This window comes from Pagrus major, chromosome 11 (genome assembly GCF_040436345.1).
Source record: "Pagrus major chromosome 11, Pma_NU_1.0".
NCBI classification, from domain to species: Eukaryota; Metazoa; Chordata; class Actinopteri; order Spariformes; family Sparidae; genus Pagrus; species Pagrus major.
This window is the reverse complement of record NC_133225.1, coordinates 12,732,979-12,757,354: the sequence shown is the minus strand read 5'-3', so window position 1 is coordinate 12,757,354 and position 24,376 is coordinate 12,732,979. Positions and strand designations below refer to the sequence as shown.

The window sequence follows — 24,376 nt, the reverse complement described above, 5'->3', positions numbered from 1 at the left end:
GTAGGCAGATCAAAAGTTTGTCTCCTATGCTTTTTGAAAAAAGAAACAAACTTCCTGTTCATAACTCTACATTTTCTTGTTCAGCTCGTCCAGAAAAGGTGCAATTTATTTGACCATCTGGTGCGTTCAGACAAACTAAAGTTCACTGGAAGCACGCCGAAGCCGTGATGTTCCTCCTAAACTATCTGCATCTTAACAAGATAGCTTTGTGCCCTTCATCAAATAATTCATCACCGTGACTAAAGAATCCTATCTTCATCAGTTATCAGTAATTGCTCCATTTGTGGGCCGAGATTCGCTGAGTGTTATCAGGGCTGCAAGTTTTGTGACCAATAATTTCTGCCATTTCCATTATTTTCAGTGATTATTTTTACACCTTGCTGATGGTGAACATGAACACTGACAGTATGCTGTTCTTCCTCGTGTGTTTTTTTCAGAGTGCGGCCGCTGCTCCCAGTCCAGTGATGGGCAACATGCCACCCAATGATGGCATGCCAGGAGGACCTATGCCCCCAGGCTTCTTTCAAGTAAGAAAAATAACTTTCTCGCTGACTTCAACCCTCGCCCACCCCCACCTCCAGCCCTCGCACGCCCCCGATAGCTCCCCCGCCCCTCCCGTAGCCACCACTAAGCCTATCCTTCTGTCTCCTCCTCCTTTTTTAGCCTCTTTAGCTGTCCTAATCCCTGTCCAGATGTGTTCCCTTCTCTGTCTCTCTGCCTCCGTCCCATATGTCCATGCTCGGGTTGTTAACTCCTGGTGCTCTGCTGTAGATTCGACGAACTGACTCCTTTCTAAAGCTTGGTAGCCAGTCATATATGAAATGTCTTTAAGTGAGGGTAATAGGGAGAGGAGAGGAGAGGAGAGGAGAGGAGAGGAGAGGAGAGGAGAGGAGAGGAGAGGAGAGGAGAGGAGAGGAGAGGAGGCTATTTTCTCTTGGTTTGTGTTGCTTCACTAATTCCTCCTGTCATCACTGTTCTCTGAAGGCTGTCTCTGAGGCTGACGAGGTCACACACACACACGCTCTCCATTTCCATCACTCCTCATTTCTCTCTCGTACGCAAACAGGCACACACGCGAGCCTTATTTAACACTTTGACACACATTTCACCAACAACGCTTAAAATATCTGCACACCTGAAGATATTCACTGAACGATTGTATCATCTAAAAGAATTTAACTATCAAGACAATTGTTTAAGTGGAACAGTAGTTACACACAAAATCACCTGTAAATATTTCACACATCTTTTTATTATGCACACGTTGGGAGCAGTTACATTTTTGTGAAGGTGAAGGAATAAAAGTGGCTGTGTCTTTTTATCAAGGGCAGGACAGGCAGTCTTTTGATGGTAAACACTGTGCCAAAATCAAAAGTCCATAGTTTGTGTAAAACTGTAAGCTGTACAAGAGCCTTTAAAGGAGTAGTTTCAAATTTTTACACTTATTTAGCTTCTTGCTGAAAGTTGAATTAGAAGCTTGATACCGCTCGGTTATGTCTGTACAGTAAATTTGAAGCTCCGGCCAGCAGCTGGTTAGCTTAGCTTAGCGTTAAGAATGGTGGTGCATTTCATTTGAACAGGGAAGTTGAAATTTCCGAGTTCCCAGTCGGCAGTTTCAACTGGAACAGCGTCGAAGTTGAATTTCGCACCTCATCAACCTCGACCTCAAAATCCAACATGTCTTACTTGTTTGTCATTAAATCAGTCTTACACACACACTGTCCAACTTCCATCTGTGGACATGTGGCTTCGATGTTTTAATGCGCGAAATACAGTGTAATGTGTTGTTGTCAACTGGTTTTGCTAACAATGGCTAACCTGTATTCCGGTATTCCTACGTGCCGTACTGGAATGTCAACTATGGTGTGACGTCATTTCCAGCTCTGACTTGGAAACAGGGAAATATTTAGCCTAGCACTGTCAAAAGTCAACAAAATCCACCTATTAGCATCTCTTCAGCTAACTGATCAATTTGTTTGACACATTTCTCCACTAAAGCTAGGCTAAACCATTGAGACATTCATTTGTGATGTTTAGAGGCACTGGCAGGCTCTGGACAAGTTAAGGACATTAGTGTCTAAAGGGATACATATACTGTATATTTGCATGTATATGTATGCTAAGCTAAGCTAATAAGCTATCAGCTATAGCTTCTTATTTAAAGAACATGCATGAGAGTGGTATCAATCCTCTCATCTAACTTAAGAAACGCAGGAAAGTGAATATGTCTGATGACAGTGTTGACTCCTGAATTAAGAATTTAACAATCAGTGCTGAGATCATTAGTGGTTTACGGGAAATGAATTGCTGTTTTGATAACCAATGAATGCTTTTCAGTTAAATTTTCAAGCAAAAGTGCCAAACATTTGTCAGTCCCACCATCTCATGTGTGAGGATTTGCCACATTTTTCCGCTAAGTGAATATCACAGGGGGTTGATCTGAAGACCTGGAAACAATGATGCACATTTTTTACTATTAATTGAAAAAATAATCTGAAATAATAATCTAAATTGCAAATTAATGGTAATTGCAGCTCTAATTTTTTACGTATTTGGATGTCTGCTTTTGTTATCCAGTTGTAAGAATAACAAAATGTCCATGAAGCCCCTCGTATTCAGCATTTTTTACAAATCCGCTCCGATTGGACGTCTACTATGCCTGATGTAAATACATATATACAGTGTGGAACTGTATAGCCATTTGTCAGCGTTGTCTTGCACGGGTTGATTGACAGCATGTTGTGTGTGTGTATGTGTGTGTGTGTGTGTGCATGCGTGCGAGGGTCGTGGAGAATGTTAATGATGTATGAGCAGTGAGCAGGCCTGGGAGAAAGCTATCTGATGGTGTTGCATGAGTGACATTGCTTTCCATAAATAGACCCTGTGTGCATGGGACAGACAGACAGGCAGACAGACAGACAGACAGGCAGACAGACAGGCAGATAGACAGACAGGCAGGCAGGCAGGCAGACAGGCAGACAGGCAGATAGACAGACAGGATAGGCAGTGGGGACAGCAATATTCACTCTCGTCTCTTTGCTTAGCTAAGCAAATCCGAGCAGCAAAGGTAAAGAAAACAAAAAAATAAAAGTGTGAACAGATACTCGATGTACCGCACAGAAACACAGACAAAATGTTCCCCTGCACCTCTCCAAACTTTACAACAGCTTTCCCTGAATCAAGCAGGATATTTAAATGTGCTGTGCTGTGTCCACATGGCATCTTTCAACCTCGGCTACAGCTAAAACAACACACACATGCACACACACACACTGCTCAGGTAGCTGACGTTCACTCCCTGGTGAACTAATGGTTGCGGTCGGCGCTGAAAGTGCACGCTACTGAGTTTCCCGCAGTTCATTTATTCATTCAGGTGAAGGGAAAGCAGACTTTTTTTAATCTTTCTCTCCCGCATAGAGATTTTACTCACATTCTCATCTGTTACACTGGAGGTGAGGTCAGTCTGTAGTGTTTGAGTGCATCAGACTCAAACATGCTCATTATGTTCGAGATGAGGATTTGTGAATGGATTCTGTCGACTAAAACAGAATTTTTCTCCGAGCTGTAGTCGGTCCTCGTCTCTGCTCCGGGTCTCAACTTCCTCCCGCCACCTTCTCCCTCTCCTCTCTCCTTCGCACGCCCGGCATCCTTCTCCCTGACATTTCCTCACTCTCTCCATTTCCCTTGTCTTTGAAACTATTATTTTCTCGCTCTCACACACACTGCTTCAGTGACACATGCTTACTCACCGACTCTGTTGTGTGTGAACTGTTCACGTGCGCTGGGTGTGTGTGTGTGTGTGTGTGTGTGTGCGCTGCAGAAATTTTTCCCAGTTGCACTAGCAGGGTAATTAACATAGGTGACCCCAACACTGTTATTGGCTGTGGTCCTGGGAGAGAGGGATGAGGGGCAAAGGAGGGACAGTGGAGGAAAATGGAGGTGGAGGGAGGAGGATGGGGGAGGAGGGTGTGCGCTCCCTTGCTCCCCTAATCTGTAGCTGGAGGACGAGCTGGGCATGAGAGACATGGAAGGAAAAAGTGGCAAAAATAACAGAGAGTTGCTGTTGGGATCTTTCTCTCTCTCTCTCTCTCTACACACATATACTATACTATAATTCTCCTCTCCTCTCTGTGAAAGTCCATCACTGCTGCATCACAGCCCTCTGGGGAGGACAGGCAAAGGGGGAGATGAAGGGGGAGGAGGAAGAGAGGAGGAGAGACGGAGTTAATGACAGGGAGGAGGAGGAAAAGAAAGCAGCAGAGAGTGGCGGAGTGGAGAGGACATGGAGACGTCGGGAAAGTCTTTCAAAAAGATTTTTTTTTTAAAAAATTTTTTTATTGGACTTCAGAGATTTGTGCTCACAAAAATGACAGCTGACGACAATAGTGGACAGTTGATGGATTTGCCTCCCATCTGCTGCTCCATAGATAGAAATGAAATAATTCAGGAAAGTGTTAAGATTCACCGCACACTTTTTACAATGCACAGATGTATAGACAACTGGACTGAATAATGAGAAAAAGAGACAAAATCTGGAAGAAAACAGCACAAATAAGAGCATCGGGCTTCCATCCAGGGAACAGCAAATTAGATAAAATGCGCTCTTTGGAGATTTATATGGTCCATCTGTCAAATAATGCCCTAGAAATCCCTCTTTGTTGACCTTATTCTCTGATCTACACGTGGTACGTCAGGTACTCGAAAACTTAATGTGCTCCATTAAGTCTGTAAACCAGTTGGGGTGGGGCAGCCTCTTTCTACCAAACTGGAATGGCTCCTCTTGCCAAAAAAAAGGGGGGATCCGAAGTCAAGGGCAGTGTGTTTTACTGCAGGTAATTGCGACTCTTCAGGGACAAACAGCGAAAAAGCACAACAAGAGGATTAGGTTTGATTACACATTTGAGAACAAGCAACACAGGTATCAAAGACAAATTTTAAGAACCTGTTCAAAGCTGACACATGGCAGGCACATGGTGAATTAGGGAGACATCTGCGCTCAGTCATTTATTTATCAAAGGTAGGACTGATCGCAGGGTTCATTCTGGTCAGTGGCACTACAGAGATGCAGATAAATAAGGTGAAGTGCTTTAAAACGTGAATGGGAGACGGAAAATCCGGCAGAGACTATTGAAGAATGGAGGCTCGGTGATTGTTATCTGCGAGGGTCAGATGTCAAATCTCAGTGTTTGGTCGGGGTCAGAGGATGTAGGCTGTTGGTTTAGATCCTGAGGGACAGAAAGATAGTCTCAAGGTTGTTCACTGGCTTTTGGTGGACATGTCACCCAACCTGCGTGAATCAAACAGACTTCGGCAACTGATTGTGTATGAAAAGCTTGGTTAAACATTTTAATCTTTTTTTTTTTAACCGTATCTGAAATAGCAGCGTGAATAGAAGACTCAAAAAGACTGATGCTAAAGGACCCAGGTGAGAGTGTGCAGGTAAAACTTTTCACTCCTGCCTGTACTGAAACCCATTGAGCGGAGGAACTGTCTTTGACTCTTATCGTCGCGGCTTATCCTTGAGAGGAGAGCGACAAAAATGATACCTGAACAATTCTCGTTGAATGATAGACAGACACTTGGAGATGAGAGGCCAGTCCTCAGCAAAGGTTTCCTCCATCCATTGTCTGCGTGTAGCTACTGTTCGACTTGTGTTGATAACAGTCATTACAGTTATTTCTACGCAGCCTTTGTCTCTTATCCATCCCTATCAGCGGCACGTTTCCGATACGGTCTGTTTTATCTGTTTAGAGACATGCCTGAGAACTCCCTCTAAACACGCACACAAACACTGAAACTTCAGCCGTGAGCTCTGAACGCTCCTGTCAGCTAAAGAGAGGGATCACAGATATATATAAATCATTTGCTGCCATCCTAACATGTTTAAACGGCTGTCAGCGTTTTCGCGGCCGTCCTCCGGGGAGAAAACACCCCAGATAGCGTGCTCCCATCTCGGAGCTGACGTGTTGCCATGCTCTATACCATGAGCTAGCAGGAGACCCACTGCTGCCACTGCTGCTCTCTCTGGAATGTTAGCAAGGAATGACAATGAGTGTGTACTCAGTGTGTGTGTGTGTGTGTGTGTTTGTGTGCGCGCGTGTGTGTGTGCGTGCATGTGTGCGTGTGTGCGTGCGTGTGTGTGTGTGTGTGTGTGGTGCTGTTCCTCCTGGCTTTGTTTGTTGTGTTCAGTGATGCAGGCTGCTTTGTGTTCTCGCTCTCTGTTTGTGTGTGTGTGTATGTGTGTGTGTGTGTGTGTGTGTATGTGTGTGTGTGTCCAGTAGTTTACGGCAGTTACACACTGCCCTCTAGTGTTAGCAGCCGTAAAGAAGAGAAAGAAAACTCTTCTCACTGGTACTCTTCCATCTCTTCTCTCTCCCCTCTCTCTCTCTCTGTTAGTGGTCCATCAGGGGCAGCGGTGTGGGTCTTCCTTAAGCTGAAATGAGTGGTGGGGAGGCGAGGGGGTTGTGTTGATGGGTTTGTGGTACTGTGCCAAGCTGTTATCTCCTTAGCCGGGTAGAAAATGATTTTATTAATTGCTTCATTTAACGCTCCCCGTGCCCCCCGCCTTCTCCCCCTCTCTCTCCTCCACATATGCACAAACAACGCAACGCAAACACACTCGCACACACACACTCTCCAGCCGAGCTACTTTTTCAAAACTCGCCCCGCGTACACCTCTGTGACAGTTGAAATGTTCTCTCTCTCTGCCTCTCTCTGCAGGGACCTGTAGAGAGAACAGTGCGGCCATAAAGGCCATATGCTGGCCCATTCAGATGTAATAGCAGGAAGGCCCGGAGAGGCCCAGCCAGAGGAGCTCTGCTCCATTATGGCACATTATAGAGGAACAAGAGAGGAGCAGTGTGTGTGTGTGTGTGTGTGTGTGTGAGAGAGAGAGAGAGAGAGAGAGATTGTGTATAACGTACACTGCAGGGACAAAAATGTGTTCACACAGCCACATTACAGGGACTAACTCTCATTTGGGAGCAAAAGCTGGTCCCCACAAAATGAACTGTTAAATTTTCGAGTTAAGACTGAGGTTTTTGGTTAAAGGTAGATTATGGCTGGAAATTAATGTAACTCAAAGCAATGTCCTCCTAAGTGACTAAAACTAGCCTGTGTGTGTGTGTAGAGGAGAAGCAGACTACTGCAGCTGGATCAGTGCAGCCAGGCCCCGCAGGGGTGTCTTGTTAGACATACACACACATTCACACACACACACACTGGCACGTCAACAACAATAACCTCTGAGGTCAGACAGAGCTAGCGTTGCATTAGCCCCAGTGTGAACCTGCTGAGAGACAGAGCGAGCCAGTACAGCTGGTGTTAACCACCCAAAACATACACACACGGAGCGGCTGAACAGCCACAGTGGCACCGGTACAAACGTCACAACTGTGCCAACAAATCCAGAGCACACTGTACGTACAACTGAATACACATTTACAGATCGCTGGAATAGATTACTGACCGTGCAGGTTGTGTAGCTGGTTAATAAGTGGCTTTATTGAAGATGTGACTGCTGCTCAGATGAGCCGGTGTCACGATAATGAGATGAAAAGAATCAATGCAGCGAGAGAAGTCAACTGCCAGATCTCAAAAGGATCGGAAGCACCTGTATTGAGATCCCTGCTGCTGCTGCTGCTGCTGCTGCTACTGCTGCGCGCCACTCTTTTGCCTTTTTAGAAAAGGGTTGTGAGTCCATGAATAAGTGCTTCTGCTCACGAGCGGTATTGTTTTCACGTGTATGCACAAGCTCATCTCTTCCTGCCAAAATGTGAGCTCTTATACGCTGTACCTGGCAGCGCAGCGGCACTGTATCTGTGCCTGTGGGAGCGCACTTGTTTCAAGCTGTCAGTCAGGCATGTTTATTTTCCCAGTGTGGCAGCGCCCACAGGTTCCTGGTGCTCAGCTCTGTCGGCACTCCACCATCCCAGCCATGCCAGCAGAGCACTCACACTGGGAGGGCGACGCAGTGGGCAGTGTGGGAAAGTGAGGCAGAGACAGACGGGGGTGGGGAGGGAGAGAGGGAGAGGGAAGGAGAGATTTAAAGGGAGTGTGTGAGCTTGTGTGAGGCTAAAAAAGAGAGACTAGCTGTGTGCGTCGGTGCAGAAGGAATGAGTTAATCAATTGAAATTGGTCAATAGAAAATTACAATAATTTAATGACACCAAATGTGAAAATTTATTCAAGCCACTACGAGTAGAATTTTAAAATTCATGACTTTGGCACACGAGTAGTAATATCAAAAAAGACGCTGTTGCCACACAGATAAATGTGATGAATGCAGCAGTTGTCAACAGGATTGTCTCATTTTTCTCCAAACAAAACTTCAGTCAATTTTAAAGGTGCAATTTCTAAGAAATTTCAGTTGAAATGCTCAAAAATAACAAAAAGTAGGTACAGAATGTGAAGACATTACAGTTTGAAGCGTCTAGTCGATGTATTGTGTTGCAGAGATATCTACTGAAGTTAGCATGCTAACCAACTAGCCCTGGCCCGTCCCAGGCCAAAGCTCCTGTGCTAGAAGTGTAAACACCACCACTCCCCTGGTGCTCCGAGCTCCCACCAATAGATGCACGGCTAACTGAGCTAACACGCTAACAGCAGCTACACTCACTACCCCGTTTTGGTTTTTTTTGTATGAATTCGACAGGTGGCCAATTCTTACATTTTGCACCTTTAAAGATGATGTAGTCACATAGAGATTGTGCAGGTACTGGCTTTAAGTAATTTATTAACCCAGAATATAAGAAATTTGCCAGTTCCAGTGACTTTTTTCCCTTTTTTTCTAGCTTTATATCACTGTAATTTTCAACATAATATGAATTAATAACAGTGTTGATGTTATGTTCCATCCTGTGCCTGAAAACCACCTCCTGGTGGCCCAAAGCTAATGTAGTAGCGACGTAAACAACACCAACATGCACCCAGTGCTTCAAGCTCCCAGTTCAGAACACTAGCTGCTAACTGAGCTTACTACCTAATAGCAGCTACAGTTAGCAGTTACTCCGTTGATATGCTGCCACCTAACAGGTGGCCAATTCTTACATACTGCACCTTTAATACCTGTGGGTTTTGACTGTTTGTGACACAAATGAGCAATCTGAATGATTTGGAAAGTAAATTGTTGCTCTGGAAATAATCCCAGAATTAATTAAGATTATTTATTTTTAGAGCACATATTAAAAAAACAGACGTTAAATCAATAAAGGAACAATTCTAACCTGAGTGTGTGTACATGCATGATAATGTGGACGTAAAATTATGTAAACATGCCTGTCGGAGCATTCGTGTGTGTTCGTGTGTGTGTGTCTCAGGTTATATTGCACATGGGTAATCCCCTAATCCCTCATCTTTTCACTGCGATGTCAGATACACACCTGTTGAAGTAACACCGCCCCCCCACCCCCACCCCCTCTGCAGCCCCCTTCAATACACCTACTGTACATGCACACACGTACCTGTTAAAAAGAGGGAGACCTCATATTCACACTCATCACCACTCAGTTGCTCAGCTCACACACACACACACACACGCGCGCACACACACCTGTAATGTTACCTGATAGCAGAGTGCTTGACGGAGGCTCTGGCAGACTGCAGTAGATAAGCCTGGTCAGGCAGTGGGTGGTCCTCTTTCTCTGTATTGATGTTCAGGTGGTAACAGTTCTCTGCAGGAGTGGCTGCTGCTGGAGTCAGATGAGGTTACTGTAGGAAGAGGCAACAAGTCCGAAGTTCGCACTGTATTCACTTTAATGTACTTAACGCAGCGTGTGCTCTGAGAGATTAACTCGAGGAAATGGTAGATTCACTCTCAAAATGCAAACTGAAACTGCAGTTCACATACCAGTGACTGAGTCATCCAACCAGAGTGGATTTAAGAGACAGAATATTAAGTTTAATTTCAGTTATTTTCAACCTGGGACTCATTTTTTCATATTGTGGCGTAACGATGTCTGATTAGGTTCAAATATTTGGCACTTGCCTGGAGAGTGAAAGTGAGCTCCAAAATTAGACTTGCTTCCGCCTTCGACTGGATATGGGACAGCAGCACCTCTGTAAAACTAGATCAGGCTTCATCATGGCCCGCATTTAGAAAATATTTGAAAATATCCAGAATTATCCTTTGGCAAAACAACATGATTGTAAGTGAACGTTGATTAAAGTCCACCTCGTGAATTGATCTGACCTCATCCTGGCAATTAACAATTCCTGTACGTGAAAATCAATGTGGCCCTCTGCAAATGTCAGTGACAAATCTTGTTTCATGCATTTCCTGTTGATGTGGTAGAAAAGACGTGATAGTTGTGCTGTAATTGTATATACTTTAATCGGACACGCTGCAATTACTCTCTGATTGTAATGGCAATTAAAGCTGCACTAAGTAATCTTGGATACTGGTTTTGCTATTGTGTATCAGCTTATCTGGTTTGTATGGGCAACATGTTAGCTAACATTAACCTCCTGACACACTTAGCTGACACAGAGCAGTGTTAGCATCTCTTCCCGTGTGTCTCTTAGCAGTCATTCTTTTATTTTGTCTGCTCGTGTGTCATGCTGGCCAGTTATCATACTATAACTATTTTGTCTGAGTTCAAGTGTCTGTAGTGGTTTCATGGTTTTATATGTGTGGCATGAGCAACACCATCGGACTTCAACTGCACAGACCAAGAAGCCAAAACACTGAGCTAAAAGTGGCAAAACTGCACTTGTTGATTCACAGTGGGATTGGTGGTGCTATCATCAGCCATTTCAACAATGATCGCAACCACTTCAGCTTACATAGAGTCGTTCGATTCAGTAATAATGTCAGACACATTTCCAAATGCAGGTTTAAAATGTTTAAAACACAAGCTGGTGTAATGTAACTACATTCAAGAACATTTACTCAAGCGCAAGTTTGAGGTACTTTACTCGGTTATTCAGGAAATATTGTCCTTTTTGCTCACTACATTTATTTGACAACTTGAGTTCCCAGTTACTTTGCAGATTGCCTAAGTAGAGCATTTTTAAATTAATTTATTTTATCCGCAATCTGATAAAAAGATCACTGATTCCGATAACAGGAAAAATGCTGAATATCGGATTAAATAATCAGCCAGGTGGACGATCAGTAGACCCAGAGTATACAGTATACATACATGTAAATATATGAATAATTTACTTTTACTTGCACCTAAGTGTAATGAAGATATTTTAGTGTGTTTGTTGGCAGAAAATTACTTTGAATTACTTTTACCAGTGAAGTGATATTTTAACTAGATATATTTACTGTTACTCAGGAATGACTTTTGGGTACTTTTTACAACACTGTGAGAATGAGATCATTATTATTGACATTTTTCAGACTTTTTCTTTTCATAATCAGCAGAAGTGGACATTTCATTCATACCTCTACCTCTTGTACTACTCTTTACAGAAGTTATGAAAACTGGTGTCAGGGCAACCATTTCTGTGGAGGAAAACTGCTATTGAACTTTTTTATATATATATATATTAATGCTGTGGAATTTCATTAACTTCCCTTGTATTGAAAGCAAAAAATCTCTGGACAGATATCTTTTGTATCCGGGCAAACAAAACCTAGATTTGAAAAAAATTAATCTGCATGCTCAAGTACAACTACATGAAAGTGAGATCACCTTGTCCTGAACCCCAGTGCTCGCTCTGAAAAGGGTTCTCATGCAAGGTTGTTGAACATAATATTTGAATATCTCCAAATGCATTGTTGTAGCACTCTATTGACACGGTTTTGAATTTTCTTCACCAGGGTCCTCCAGGATCTCAGCCTTCCCCTCACACGCAGCCTCCCCCACACAACCCCAGTAATCCCATGATGGGACCTCACGGGCAGGTAAGATGGAAATGTTTACGCTCGCTCACTCACTCACTCACTCACTCACAATAGTACATAAACAGCACACAGGTCCGTTGTTGTTCTAACGGACAGGACAGGCCGCATCCACGATGGTGGGTTGGATGAATAATTTAGCTGTGTTGGCCCAGCTGTAAGGAGCAGAGGTGCATCTGGAGGGCCTTCTCTCTCCCTCAGCCCAGCACTCACTATCCCATAGTCCATCAATAGACCATTAATATTGCAGCAGAGCCTGACACTGTGCAGCTCTTCGTGCACAAACCCACCACAACATGGTCAAAGGAGGAGAGGAGAGGAAAGGAGAGGAGCGAGATAGGAAAGGGAAGGAGTTTTAGTAGTAAGTCTGTCTTTTCCTCAAGGGCTAACTGGGATTATATAACTCGTCCTCCATTTGCCCCAAATGCACACACACACACGCCGACACACAAAACATACAGTACATAATTACCATTGAAAGCCAGTCTCCTGTTGTATTTGTGTTGTCTGTGCTTATCTCTGTATGAAAACAATGATATGAACATTATTCAGCTGTTCATACTCCGTGACCAGAACACACAGCTCTTACCCGATCTGCATGCAGATCAGCATGTTTCCCCTTGATACTAAAATAGTTGGATTGGGTTTAAAATTAATTCTCATCGTCTCGCGCTGAAATATGGCTCTCTGGTTGTGTGTATTTGTAGTTGCAGCAGCGTGCTCTCATAGGTAATTCTGAAAACCATCTGTCTAGGGGTGCTTTACATTATTCACTAGCTTTGCGCTGGCTCTGTATGTGTGTCCCGGCCAGCCAGTGTCTTGTCCCCTCTCTGCTGAAACATCTGGGGTGGAATGGATGGCGTCTTCACTTCCTGCCATGAATCACACTATCCAGGTTTTGTATCTGGTGATACGGACACGTTGAGAAAATGTCCGGCTCCACAAAAACAGACAAACATTCAGATGTAGAACACTTCCTCCTCCTTGTTCGACTTCATCCTCCCGTCCGACTGTGTCATGTTCCCGTTCTTTTCTGCTCCAGCTCCTCTTTCTCCCACAATGTTCCAGCTTTCTGTCCTGCATGTTTCCTCCTCTCTCTTATCTGTCGTCCTTTACCTTTATCCTAATGGATTTTACCACCTGAGGTCTTACTTTCCAAAACTTAATGACAGGCAGGCCCCTCCTTTTTGGTGAATGTAACAAAACTACTACAGCACATTATTCTTCAACACAATAGCTCCCCCTGCTGACGGCTGGGCAGTTTGGAGACAGAGGGTCAGGTTTACAAGCCTTTTGTGCCCTGTTTCACTGCCTGCAAGTGTTATTCACTCAGGCTAACCTTGCAATTAACATGTTTTATGTGGAAACATTTCTGCCTTTGACGTTTGTTGATTGTAATAATAATATTGATGATTTATTTCTATAACATTTATCAAAACCAGGGCTTTACGGCCAGGGTTGGGAGGGTTACTTACCTATTGTGTATTCCGATACAGTTACTTATTACCTGTTTAAAAAATGTAGTTAGTAACGTAATCCAATGTCACAATCACAATAATAAAGTAATGTTACTTATTTGCTTTCTGTTGCTTTTGGATTACCTTAATACCAAACATATGCAAGAAAGAAAACAAACATCAATAAGATGACTTTTATTTAATCTTTTCTGAATCCTGTTAGTAATCCTCTTAATGTATCTGTAATCTAATTACATCTTTTTTTCTGTTACTTCACCAGAATACAGTTACCTTGTTTTGTATCCTGATTTTGTCATTCTATTACATGAACTCTGTTACTCCCCAAGCCTGTTTACAACAAATACAAAAACACAACAATAAAATACACAGTAATGTACGAATAAACAGGCCAGCACAAGGTGTAAAAGAGAAATACAACTTATAACAGTTTCTGATTGAAGCCATAAAAACACCAAGGATTAGATGTAAAAAAAAAAAAATGGATATATTAAAATGTTCAGTGCAACGTCAAGAATAAACTGCAGTGTACTTCAGAAAAGGAAAAAAATAAATCTAAAAATGTAAACACTGCATTTATAAGAAGGTTTTTTCTTAAAAGTGATTTAAAAGAAGATACTAATGTAGCCAACCGTAGGTCCTCAGGCAGGTGATTCCACAGTAGCAATAACAATAATAGTAGATGAAAGTAGAAGTAAGTAAAAAAGATGTAAAAAGACAACATTCACAAAAAAATAAAACAATATTTAAAGGTTTTAAAACGCCAAACAAACAGTGGAGCAAGATTGATGGATGTGTGGTAATTAAGATTTAAATTGAAGTTGGATCTGACATTCAGCTGATAAGAACAATGGCACACTTAGACATGAACTGCAGTTGTTTTTTTGTCGATGTTTCGTGCCGGAGTTTTGTATTTTTTTGAATCTTTGCCGCTACAGTGCACCTGTTATAGTTTCTAAGTTTTAGTGCGAGCTTTAGTGCCAGCTCCCATTCTTTCACATGCTGAAACATGTACACAGTGGTGGTTTGTGTTTTGTTTTATATCATTTCATCTCTACTCATGTCCTTAGAAATCTGTTTAATCACTTCTGCTTCTTTCATTTTGCAAACCTTCACTTAATTCTGTCAACGTAACTTAAGCTGGGCCAAATTGATTAATTTTTTCACTTGAGATCAGCAAATGCAGCATGTTAAACGTGTAATAATCAGCGTCTTTAGAGAAAATCCTACCACCACTTTTTATGTTATTAATGCATTGATTTTGTCTAAATGAATTTGGTGCTAGATGAAATGTAAAGTGCATTTTGGCACTGAGCAATTTCTTGTGCATAAGAGTGTTGATAAAACAAGGTCAAGAGCTTTACTTTTTGATATTTTAATGCCTAGAGTGTTTTGCTCATCCTGAAATAAAGTGCTCATTGTCCTTCTCATGTCCTTCCTGCAGCCATTCATGTCTCCGCGGTACCCAGGTGGCCCAAGGCCCGCCCTCCGTATGCCAAATCAGCCTCCTGGGAGCATCCCCGGGTCACAGCCTCTCTTGCCAAACAGCCTGGACCCCACCAGACCTCAAGGTATTGACGAAACATGTGGCGTTATTTCAGAATGGAAGTAATCTCATATTGGCTTCTGAATGAGAACGTTTTCTCCTCATTTATGCGATTGTTATTGATCTAAACAGTGGTGCTATTCTCACAAGCCTCGCTCTCTGTGTTTCACCACAGGACATCCAAACATGGGAGGTCCGATGAGAATGAATCCCCCTCGAGGCATGGGAGGCATGGGCCCACAGGTGGGTTTTATTACTCATACAGAATTAAGAAGCACAAATGACTGTGTTGATGAAGTCATGACAGTGGATGGCATCCTTCAGCACCACCAGCCCACTGCACTCCCACTCTGCAGCTGCCACACAGACAGATTTGGTGCTTGGACTGTCGGTTTATGAAACCCAACGTTTGGTTGCCCTTCATTAAGAGCTGCCATAAAACCAGCCATAATGTCAAAACAGCAGCGTATAAACAGTGTGCAGATAATCTTTTTTTCTCTGCTGAAGGGACATTTTTAGTTCTGCCAGCCTCATAACTTTGCCTTTAAATGTCACAAGTGCTCTGATGATTAGCTTGGCTCTGACCAAAGCTCACCCGCTGCCAACGCCAGTTTTACATGTTGAGTCCTACTCGCAGACTCCCACCTAGGGAGACAAACAGAGGCGGAGTACTCCGGCTGCCACCGACACATTATGACCAAAAATGTTGCCAAATCTGGCGCTGTTGGTCTCCTTTTATCACTTTAATTTTTGTGGATGTGACTCAGTGTAATACATAAGATGCTTAAACAACAGTGTCCTTTTGAATTACCATTACCAGACAGCTGCTTCATTCTGCACCCAACCACGTCCCGCTCCAACATCACCTCACACAAAGACACACACGCACACACACACTCTCCCTGTGCCCCTCGGCCCCTCTCTGTGCCACCCTGGCTCGGTGACTTTGGCAGTGAGCGTACCAGCAGCTGGTGTGGCATCTGCTCGACAAGTGTAATCGTCTGCTGAACAAAACTCTTCCTCTGAGTGGAGCTGCTCTCTGGCCTGCCCCCATAGTCTCTCTCTCTTTATATCTGTCTCATTCTCACACACACACACACATACACACATCCATACACAAGTACACACATGTAGCTCCAGCCAAACCCGCCTGCTGGGCAGCCATGAAAACATACATGCAAACACGCAGAGGGGGAGCGTGGACACATAGAGATACATACACGGAGACGTACACAAACACACTCGCACACAGCTGTCCACTTTCACACACCGCTCATACATCACATAATTAAACACTAGTTAGGGGGAGACATGATGGTCGCTGACCTTCATTAAGATTCAAACCTTTAGACAGAGCAGGTGTGAGACGGCATGCTGACTGTGTGCTTCCTGTCTTTGTGCAGAACTACGGCGGCGGGATGAGGCCTCCTCCAAACTCAATGGGGCCGGGGATGCCGGGCATGAACATGTAAGTAGACTGAAAAAAAGAAGTTTGTTTGTGGATTTTTGTTGTTATTACCGTAAGCAGTTATGCGAGCCGTTTTCTCATCAAGTCATTTGCTCAGATGTGGGGACAGTAAACATGGTAGGGCTGTACCAAATCCCTTCATAACGTCGACATTAGCATTCTAAATCAATATTCGCAAAGTGATTTTGCGTTTCTATTCAGTAATTCTGGTGAAAGATTGTTTTTATTGTTGAGTCTCATTCCCTGGTCGCCAAATAACGCCCCTGGCTCTGATTGAGCCACCAATCCAAGGCGTCCGTATTTGTCGACCAGGGATGAGAGACCCGACATTCAACTATCTTTCTCCAGAATTGCTCACCTTTAATGGGGCAGTCTGGCAGCAATCTAATAACAGCACCATAAATTACATCTCTCTATTTTTGGCGCCAACACTATTACAGTCAATTACTTGAGTCATTACAAAAAAAAAGATCTGAATTTGCTTGCCGCCTAATTTAATCCGATGAATCACTCTTTTCAAATTGAGGATTTTGTTCGAGGATATTTTTTAGGGTAATGACGTCATGAAATCTGACAATAGGAATTTGAAGCTTCATTCAAAAACCTCAAATTAAGAAAGGAAATGTTAGTTTACCCCTTTTAAACTATTTGTCCTCAGATCTAGATCTTATCTTACCTAGAGATAAGTATAAAGATGAATAAATATGATCATGATAACAGATAAAAGAAGTTCATTGTCACCAACTGATTTCCTTCAGTAAGCCAAGTTGACTGTATCACACCGTCTCATCCATGACAAAACAATATAATATTATTTATAATATAATATTTATGCACTTGTTTAGAAACCATCACATGTGACAAGCACCTCCTGTGAAGCTCTGTTCTATTAAATGTCTTAATCTTTCCCTCTGTTTGCTCCTCCAGGGGTCCTGGTGGAAGAGGTCCATGGCCGAACCCCAACACCAACTCAGTGAGTCACGTTCTCTCACATCTTTATCTCCTACATGACTGAGCGTGTTTACAGTAACTGTGTCTCATGTTTTGTCTCACCTCGGGTCTATTCCCTCCACAGATAGCATATTCATCTTCATCTCCAGGCAACTATGTGGTAAGTGTCCCGTCATGGACTCGTGTTCGACCACGGGCCATAAATTACCTGTCATGCAGTGATATCTAACAGGCACGCTGCCATCTAGATGCACTCAGCACCCCTTTCTCTTTCTCTCTCTCGCTTCTTCACCCCTCAGGGCCCTCCAGGGGGAGGCGGCCCACCAGGAACTCCCATCATGCCTAGCCCCGGAGGTGAGTTACACGCTTCAGTTTCTCTTCTGATTTCTACTTTTATCCAGTGTTCACTGAACATGGGGCTCTGTGTGAGGAACATCAAACCTGTTCTCTGTCTGATACACATCTCTCTTAGGGAGAGACAGGCAGTGATAGGACTCTAAATACTTTAGGAATTGAGCCTTTAGGAGGAGTTTTACAAGTGTAAAACACTGAAAAATGGAAAAAATCTTACGCTGAGCCTGAGTTGGTATTTTATGGAAACATATTGCTGCCACAACAGAAAAAGAAAAATGGATCAGTATCATGTTATAACATGAAAAGTTATGTTTTCACGTTATTACCTCGGCCAAGGAGGATATGTTGGCACCCATGTCCGTTTGTTGGTTTGTGTTTTTGTTGATTGGTTGGTTTGTCAGCAGAATTACACAAAAACTACTGAACGGATTTCCACAAAACTTGGAACGAGGATGAGTCTCTGCCCAGAATAGACCCCGTTAACTTCTGGTGAAAAAACATGAACATTTTTGTTAATTTCAGGAAATCATGCATGGATCTTGATGAAGAAATCAGGCATATTTAGGTGACTGGTATCTATGAGTGAGTACCCAAGGGGACTGTTGGGCCTTGGCAGAGGTATGCGCTCTGCTGAGTACCAATAGAGATTTTTTCCACGTTATTACGAATACAAAATTATCACTTTATAACAAGAAACTTTTTCTGTTATAACATATATAACATGAAATGTGTAACATTATAACAAGACATCCCGACATTGTATTATCACATTATAACGTGAACATTTTCACGCCCCGCGGTTGTATGCCTGCACCAGTCAAGTTACTGTTCCTGACCTGTGGCGTTAAAAAATTGATGTCACAGTGCATTTAACCTTTGACCTTTTGGATATCAAATTACATAACTTCGTGAAAGTACCGTATGTATTCTTGAGTTATGGTCAATGCGTTTTTATAAATATGGCGTTCACCAGAATCGGGCGCCGTGAGGTCACAGTGATCTTGACCTCTGACCTTTGACCATCAAAATCTAGTCAGCTCATCCTTGAGTCCAAGTGAACATGTCCACCAAATTTGAAGAAATTCCCTCGAGGCATTCTTGAGATATCACGTTCACAAGTATGGGACAGACCTCGTGAAAACGTAATGCCTCCGGCCACGGCTGTTGCCAGTGCAGAGTCCTAACAACACAAGTTAACACGTTATAACATGAAACATTTCACGTTATAAAAAGATCAAGAGTATATTGTTATAATGAGTTCAGTCATGGGGTGATAAGTTTGTATGATGTAACAGCGTGAGAAACATCTTGTTATAACAAGAAACTTTTCAAGTTATATTGTGATACTGATCTGTTTTTCTTTTTCTGGTATGGCAGCAATATGCTTCCATAGCATAATATGTTAAAATGTGTTCAGGTATCACATTTGTTGTCAGCATTTCCCACTTTTCTGGAAAATACTCCAGTTTTTGTTTGCATGTTTTGTCATTGTGGAGACAGTTGCATAAAAAGGAAGCAGAAGCGTGTCAGTCTGCAATCAAATGACTGATTCATCTCGGCTTTGACCCGTCAGTCCTGCGTCTCTGTGGAGGATTAGCGGAGAACAAAACACTGTTGGCTGATATCCTGTAGATGTTCTGTTTCTGTTGGCCTGTGGAGAGCTTCTTTTTGTGTCCACCATTTATTATTTATATACGTACCCTCTATTGTGATATGTTGCCGAGGCAACCTTTTTGCACAAAACGCTCCTGCTCACACGTACACTGGGAGGGAAAACATATTTCCACTGCAGTCGCCAAGACTGTGCACACACACACACACACACACACACACACACACACACACACACACACACACACACTCACGAACCTCCCACAACAATGCACACCTCCCACTCGGCATTGCCCCCCTCCTACAGTCACGACAACACAAGCTAGATTCAGGGAGACTAACTGGCAGGATTTCACCACAGTATCCATCCCTGTCTTTCAGTCTGTTGTTCTTATTTTCCCGCTCACAACTTTCTGCCTGCAATGTCAGATCAAGGTCACCTCATCCTTCTTAATCTTTCGGAGACAGACAGACCGACAGACACACAAGGAGCAACACATACATGCGTGTGCTGGTCGTTGCTAAGTTGCCAGGGTGTTCATATAAAAGCATTGTCTAATCTCCTGATTGTAGGAATAAGAAATAATGGGTTTCTTTCACTGCACATTGTAGAGAGCAGTGTTTAGATTGATTGACACACAGAATCACTGACATGATGTACTGTCACATAAGTAACATGGCTTTGTCCTTTCCAGCAGAAATAAGAACATGTCTGAGCTGGAGCTGAATTTTTTTTTTTTTCAAAAGGCTGAATTGAATTAAACTGAAATAAATGCAGTGAAAGACAGTTTCTTAACTTATTATTCTCCATTCATTACTCCAAATACACCTTATTTTTTGACATTTTCTTTAAACAATTGGATATTACATGTGAAGACAGATAGAGATACCAGTGCTCAGACTTATCTGCAATCTTAAGTGTCTATTTCTATGAGTCTCGGGGGTGCAACGTGTGATACAGTATTTTGTTCTTCTGCTCTTTATTCACAGATTCAACAAACTCAAGTGAAAACATCTACACAATGATGAACCCCATCGGCCCTGGTGGAAATAGACCTAATGTGAGTGCTGTCATTTTGTTCAAATAGCTTCAGTGTCTCTACATTTCACCCAAGATTGAAGAGTGTGTTTGCAAGAACAGATCAACATCAGCCTAAGATGAATAAACCAGACGCAGTTTGATTTATATTCTCTTGAGTGCACAATAAAACATTTAAATGAGATATCTTGTCAAAACAACCTAACACCAGTGTGACTGATATTCCCCAGAGTGGACAGAAATAATAAAACGTAAATGTCTCTTTTTGCGAATGAACCTTCTTCTGCAACCCCGACCATGCAAGATAAATGACCTTCATACATGTTACTGCTGTTTTTCTGTAGTTCCCAATGGGACCAGGTCCTGATGGGCCCATGGGTGGAATGGGCGCTATGGAGCAGCATCATATGAACGGATCACTAGGTGAGTAGCCAAAGACAGTGTGCAGTGGTATAAGCTCAGTGAAACCTGTTACTCTCTGTGAACAAAGGCCTTTAGAAGTAAGACTCTGCCCTCTCATGGCTCGTAGAGGAAGTGTTCTCCCTCCTCCTGGTATTGAACAAAGCTAAAGCAGATTAGTGGGGCAGCGAGCGGGCCAATTGATCCTGTAGATGGGCGAGATGTGATCAGTGGAGCCAGAGAGTTGGTGCTCATCTGTATCTGAAACAAAATGGCTTAATTACAGGCCACTAACGTGTGAGAGGGCAGGCTGGATCTACTTGCACTGGATATCCTGAGCTGATGTTGAATTAGCAGCAGGACGCTGAAGATCAGTTAACAGTTACAGCACTTTGATTCACATTTCTCTTTTTTCCATTTCTGATCACAGGCTCTGGTGACATGGATGGGTTGCCAAAGGTAAGACTGACTGTCTGTTTATCTGTCTACTTGTTTGTCTGTAATAGGGTTGCAGCGATATGAAAGTTGGCGATTATCTTACCATGTACATGTGTTTGAGTTTATATTTGGGGGGATTTTTTTCCAAAACATCTGTTCAACCAAAAATAAAACCGCTTTTCTGTTTTCATTCCATAAAATAATAATATCAGTAATTCTTATTTTGTGTAATACTGTGAACCAGTGATATTTTCTTATACCGTTGCAACTCTTGTCTGTAAGAGCTAACGTATTCTTACTCGTTCTTTCGTCTATGATGTAGAATTCTCCCAACAACATGGCAGGCATGAACAATCCTCCCGGCACTCCGCGGGACGACGGCGAGATGGCAGGCAACTTTTTAAACCCATTCCAAAGTGAAAGTGTGAGTACCAAAAGAGAAAACATACGTCTTAAACTGGAAAACAAACTAGAAGACTACTTAATACCCTGTTCAACTGTGAAAAGAATCACACGTTAAATCGCTTACTCTGTTCAAATCCCTGGTGACAGAGGGCCATTTTTTACGAATAGACTCAAACTATGACTTCAATCAAACTTAAGATGAATGTCTAAATGTGTCTGTAGCACAAAGCTGTTGAGTTCTTGATTGTCTCAGGTGGGACCAGTTTAACATGAATACTATGTAAATGAAGACCTTTTACCAAACTAAAACACTTGTCGGTTCACTCCAGCAGAAACTGTTTGCCTTCTGGAAAAATTCATGGACGACGAGAGAAAAATAAGCATAGAGCACATTTAGCAGCATAAATGTCAGTATAGCGCAGACCTGCGGAAGAGCTCAGCTGCTGTGGTTTCTTAATGTGACAGGGCTCAATCAGTAGTTCTGTTAAAGGGAAACTCCACCACTTTTACAAATGAAACTGTGTTTGCAGGTCTTGAGGAGTACTGCTGCATATGTGGAAAAGTATTATAAAGTCTCTGTGGCTCCAGAGGAAGCTTCATGTAATCTGATAAATTGCCTCCAGTGATGTCACTCAGTGGCTAAGTTGCATTGTGGGTAATGTAGGCAACATGTTATGCAAATTTCCACTGGTCTAGCATTGCACTCCTAAAATACTCATTATGGGAAGTTAACAAAACAAATGAGGCCCAAACCTGGCTCCTACATACACAATGCAACTTAGACTGTGAGTGACATCACGAGAAGCAATTTATCAGATTACATGCAGCATCCTCTGGAGCCACAAAACACTTTATACTACTTTGTTCACATACGCAGTAGTACTCCCCAAGACCTGTGAACACACTTTAATGTGTAAAAAGTCAGGGTCAGGATAGTTTTCTTGGACAAATAAAACTAACTGACAAAGTCCTCGCTGCTTTAGTCTACTGAGGTCTGTAAAAACAAATTATGAGCCATATTTTCTTTCTTTTTTTGTCATTCGGTGATCAACTGTCACTGATTGTTACCATGGAAACATTAGTCTGAGGAGTTGAGGGTCAGCCCCGTGGGTAGGGTGGCTAACTTTTTTTAAGCTTTTGGTGAAACTGTCTAACTTGCATCAGACAAAATCTAAGAATAACATCAGGCACTAATTAAGACACCAATACAAAATATGTCCGTGAAAGCGGCCCCCGCTCTCTTTGGCATTCAGTACGAAATCTCCCGGACCCTGAAGCCTGTCCTCAGGGCTAAATCGTGATCATAATCAGTCCTTTATATCGTGCCCCGTTTTCCCAGCTTTACCCAACATACACACAAAAACACAGCATGCACAAACACGAGCATGGAAAAGACGCACATAATAAGCTTTCTCTGATGCATGAAGACATTGACAACTACAGTATCTTCACTGTGATCTGAAATTCCCTAACATTTTCTCCTTGGGCTGGACTCTGCTTTGCTTGCTGCTGGTTTACTGACATAGAAAGTCAATAAGAAAGGGTTAATTGTTACGTGCTGCAACAGGCCAGTGTACTGGACATGGCATTTAGCTTAGTTAGTTGAATTGCTTTCATCTTGTACTGAGTAGTATGAGAAGTTTAATATAGTTTTGGCTTATCTTTTCTCCCCTCCCTCTCTTTTTTTCTCTCTTTACAGTATTCACCCAACATGACGATGAGTGTGTGATTTTTTTATTTTATTTTATCTTTTATTTTATTTTATTTCCTTTTCATCTCCCCTTATCCCGGTCTCCCTCTCCCATCCACACCCCCGGTGCGTCTTGCATTACCCTCCTCCCTCCCCTACCTTCCTCCTCCTCCTCTTCCTCCTCCTTGTGGACGGTGTGTTGTGCCACACAGCCCCTGGGGATGCCCCTGGAAAGCAGGACTCCCCTCAAGGTCCCCCATCCCAACGCCTGTAAAATGGGTGTAAGAACATGAAAAGGCCTCCAAGCAACAGGACGGGGTCTCTTCTTCGCTTCTCCTCGCCTGCCGGGCCTCGTCACAGGGCCCTCGGACAGAAAGAGCCCGAAACTGCTCCAAGCCTGTCTCTCCCAAACCCAAAAACCTGCCCTCGTGGTTTGGCATTCAAGCCTGATCAAGATGCCCCTCTGCATCTACCACCACCCCATTATATCATGCTGATCATAACGTATGAGGGCACGCAGTTGTTGACTGACAGGAGCCGAAAACTCTCATTCAAAAGCTCCTGTGTTGGCGGGAATCATAAAAGAAAAAAGAAAAAAAGAAAAAAAAAAGATGAACTGATATTGTTATTTTAGGGCAAGAATGGTTTTCATTAAATGTTTGTATTTTTTTTGTTGTTGATGGTAATATTATTGTTATAATTTTCATAATTGATATTATTCTACTAATGTAGTTATGATTTCCTGTAAAGGGCACATTTTATCTCAGCAGCAGCATCAACAATGACGGAATAAGCACACACTCTGAAAAATGCACAATGATTTTCTGTTTACATGATTTTTAGGTTATTTGATGTCTTGTTTTTTTTTTTTTTTGTCACAGTCGGTCACTTCACATACCTCTCCTTTAAAACTTGTAGCTCGAGTCTTTGCCACCTAAATGTTTGTAGCACCATTTGCATAAACCTTCAAACTAAGAGCGATTGGGATAATTGGCTGTCTCCACACATTGAAGTAGTTTGTGCCAAGGTGTTTTTATCTTGGCCAAAACTATCCATACAGTTTCTGTTTTCTGGTACAAAGTGTCTGCTGATGCACCTGAATGATCGTATGTCTGTCTATCTTGTCTTAATAAGCACCCCTTCTCATAT

General features: G+C 42.7%; 1 protein-coding gene across 2 annotated transcripts in view; it reads left to right on the top strand.

The window, feature by feature from the left end:
* Positions 1-23,672, top strand: part of ssbp4 (single stranded DNA binding protein 4) — an 88,497-nt gene extending 64,825 nt beyond the window's left edge. The window contains exons 5-17 of one of the 2 annotated variants that reach the window (XM_073476915.1): positions 438-527; positions 11,771-11,854; positions 14,771-14,897; positions 15,048-15,115; positions 16,276-16,340; positions 17,268-17,313; positions 17,416-17,451; positions 17,591-17,645; positions 20,247-20,317; positions 20,640-20,718; positions 21,125-21,153; positions 21,455-21,556; positions 23,237-23,672. In XM_073476915.1, coding sequence (XP_073333016.1) covers positions 438-527; positions 11,771-11,854; positions 14,771-14,897; positions 15,048-15,115; positions 16,276-16,340; positions 17,268-17,313; positions 17,416-17,451; positions 17,591-17,645; positions 20,247-20,317; positions 20,640-20,718; positions 21,125-21,153; positions 21,455-21,556; positions 23,237-23,266 — 882 coding nt within the window. In that variant the 3' untranslated portion in view covers positions 23,267-23,672. The remainder of the gene's footprint in view (positions 1-437; positions 528-11,770; positions 11,855-14,770; positions 14,898-15,047; positions 15,116-16,275; positions 16,341-17,267; positions 17,314-17,415; positions 17,452-17,590; positions 17,646-20,246; positions 20,318-20,639; positions 20,719-21,124; positions 21,154-21,454; positions 21,557-23,236) is intronic. The other variant, XM_073476914.1, reaches the window with a different exon arrangement.
* Positions 23,673-24,376: the final 704 nt, after the last annotated feature.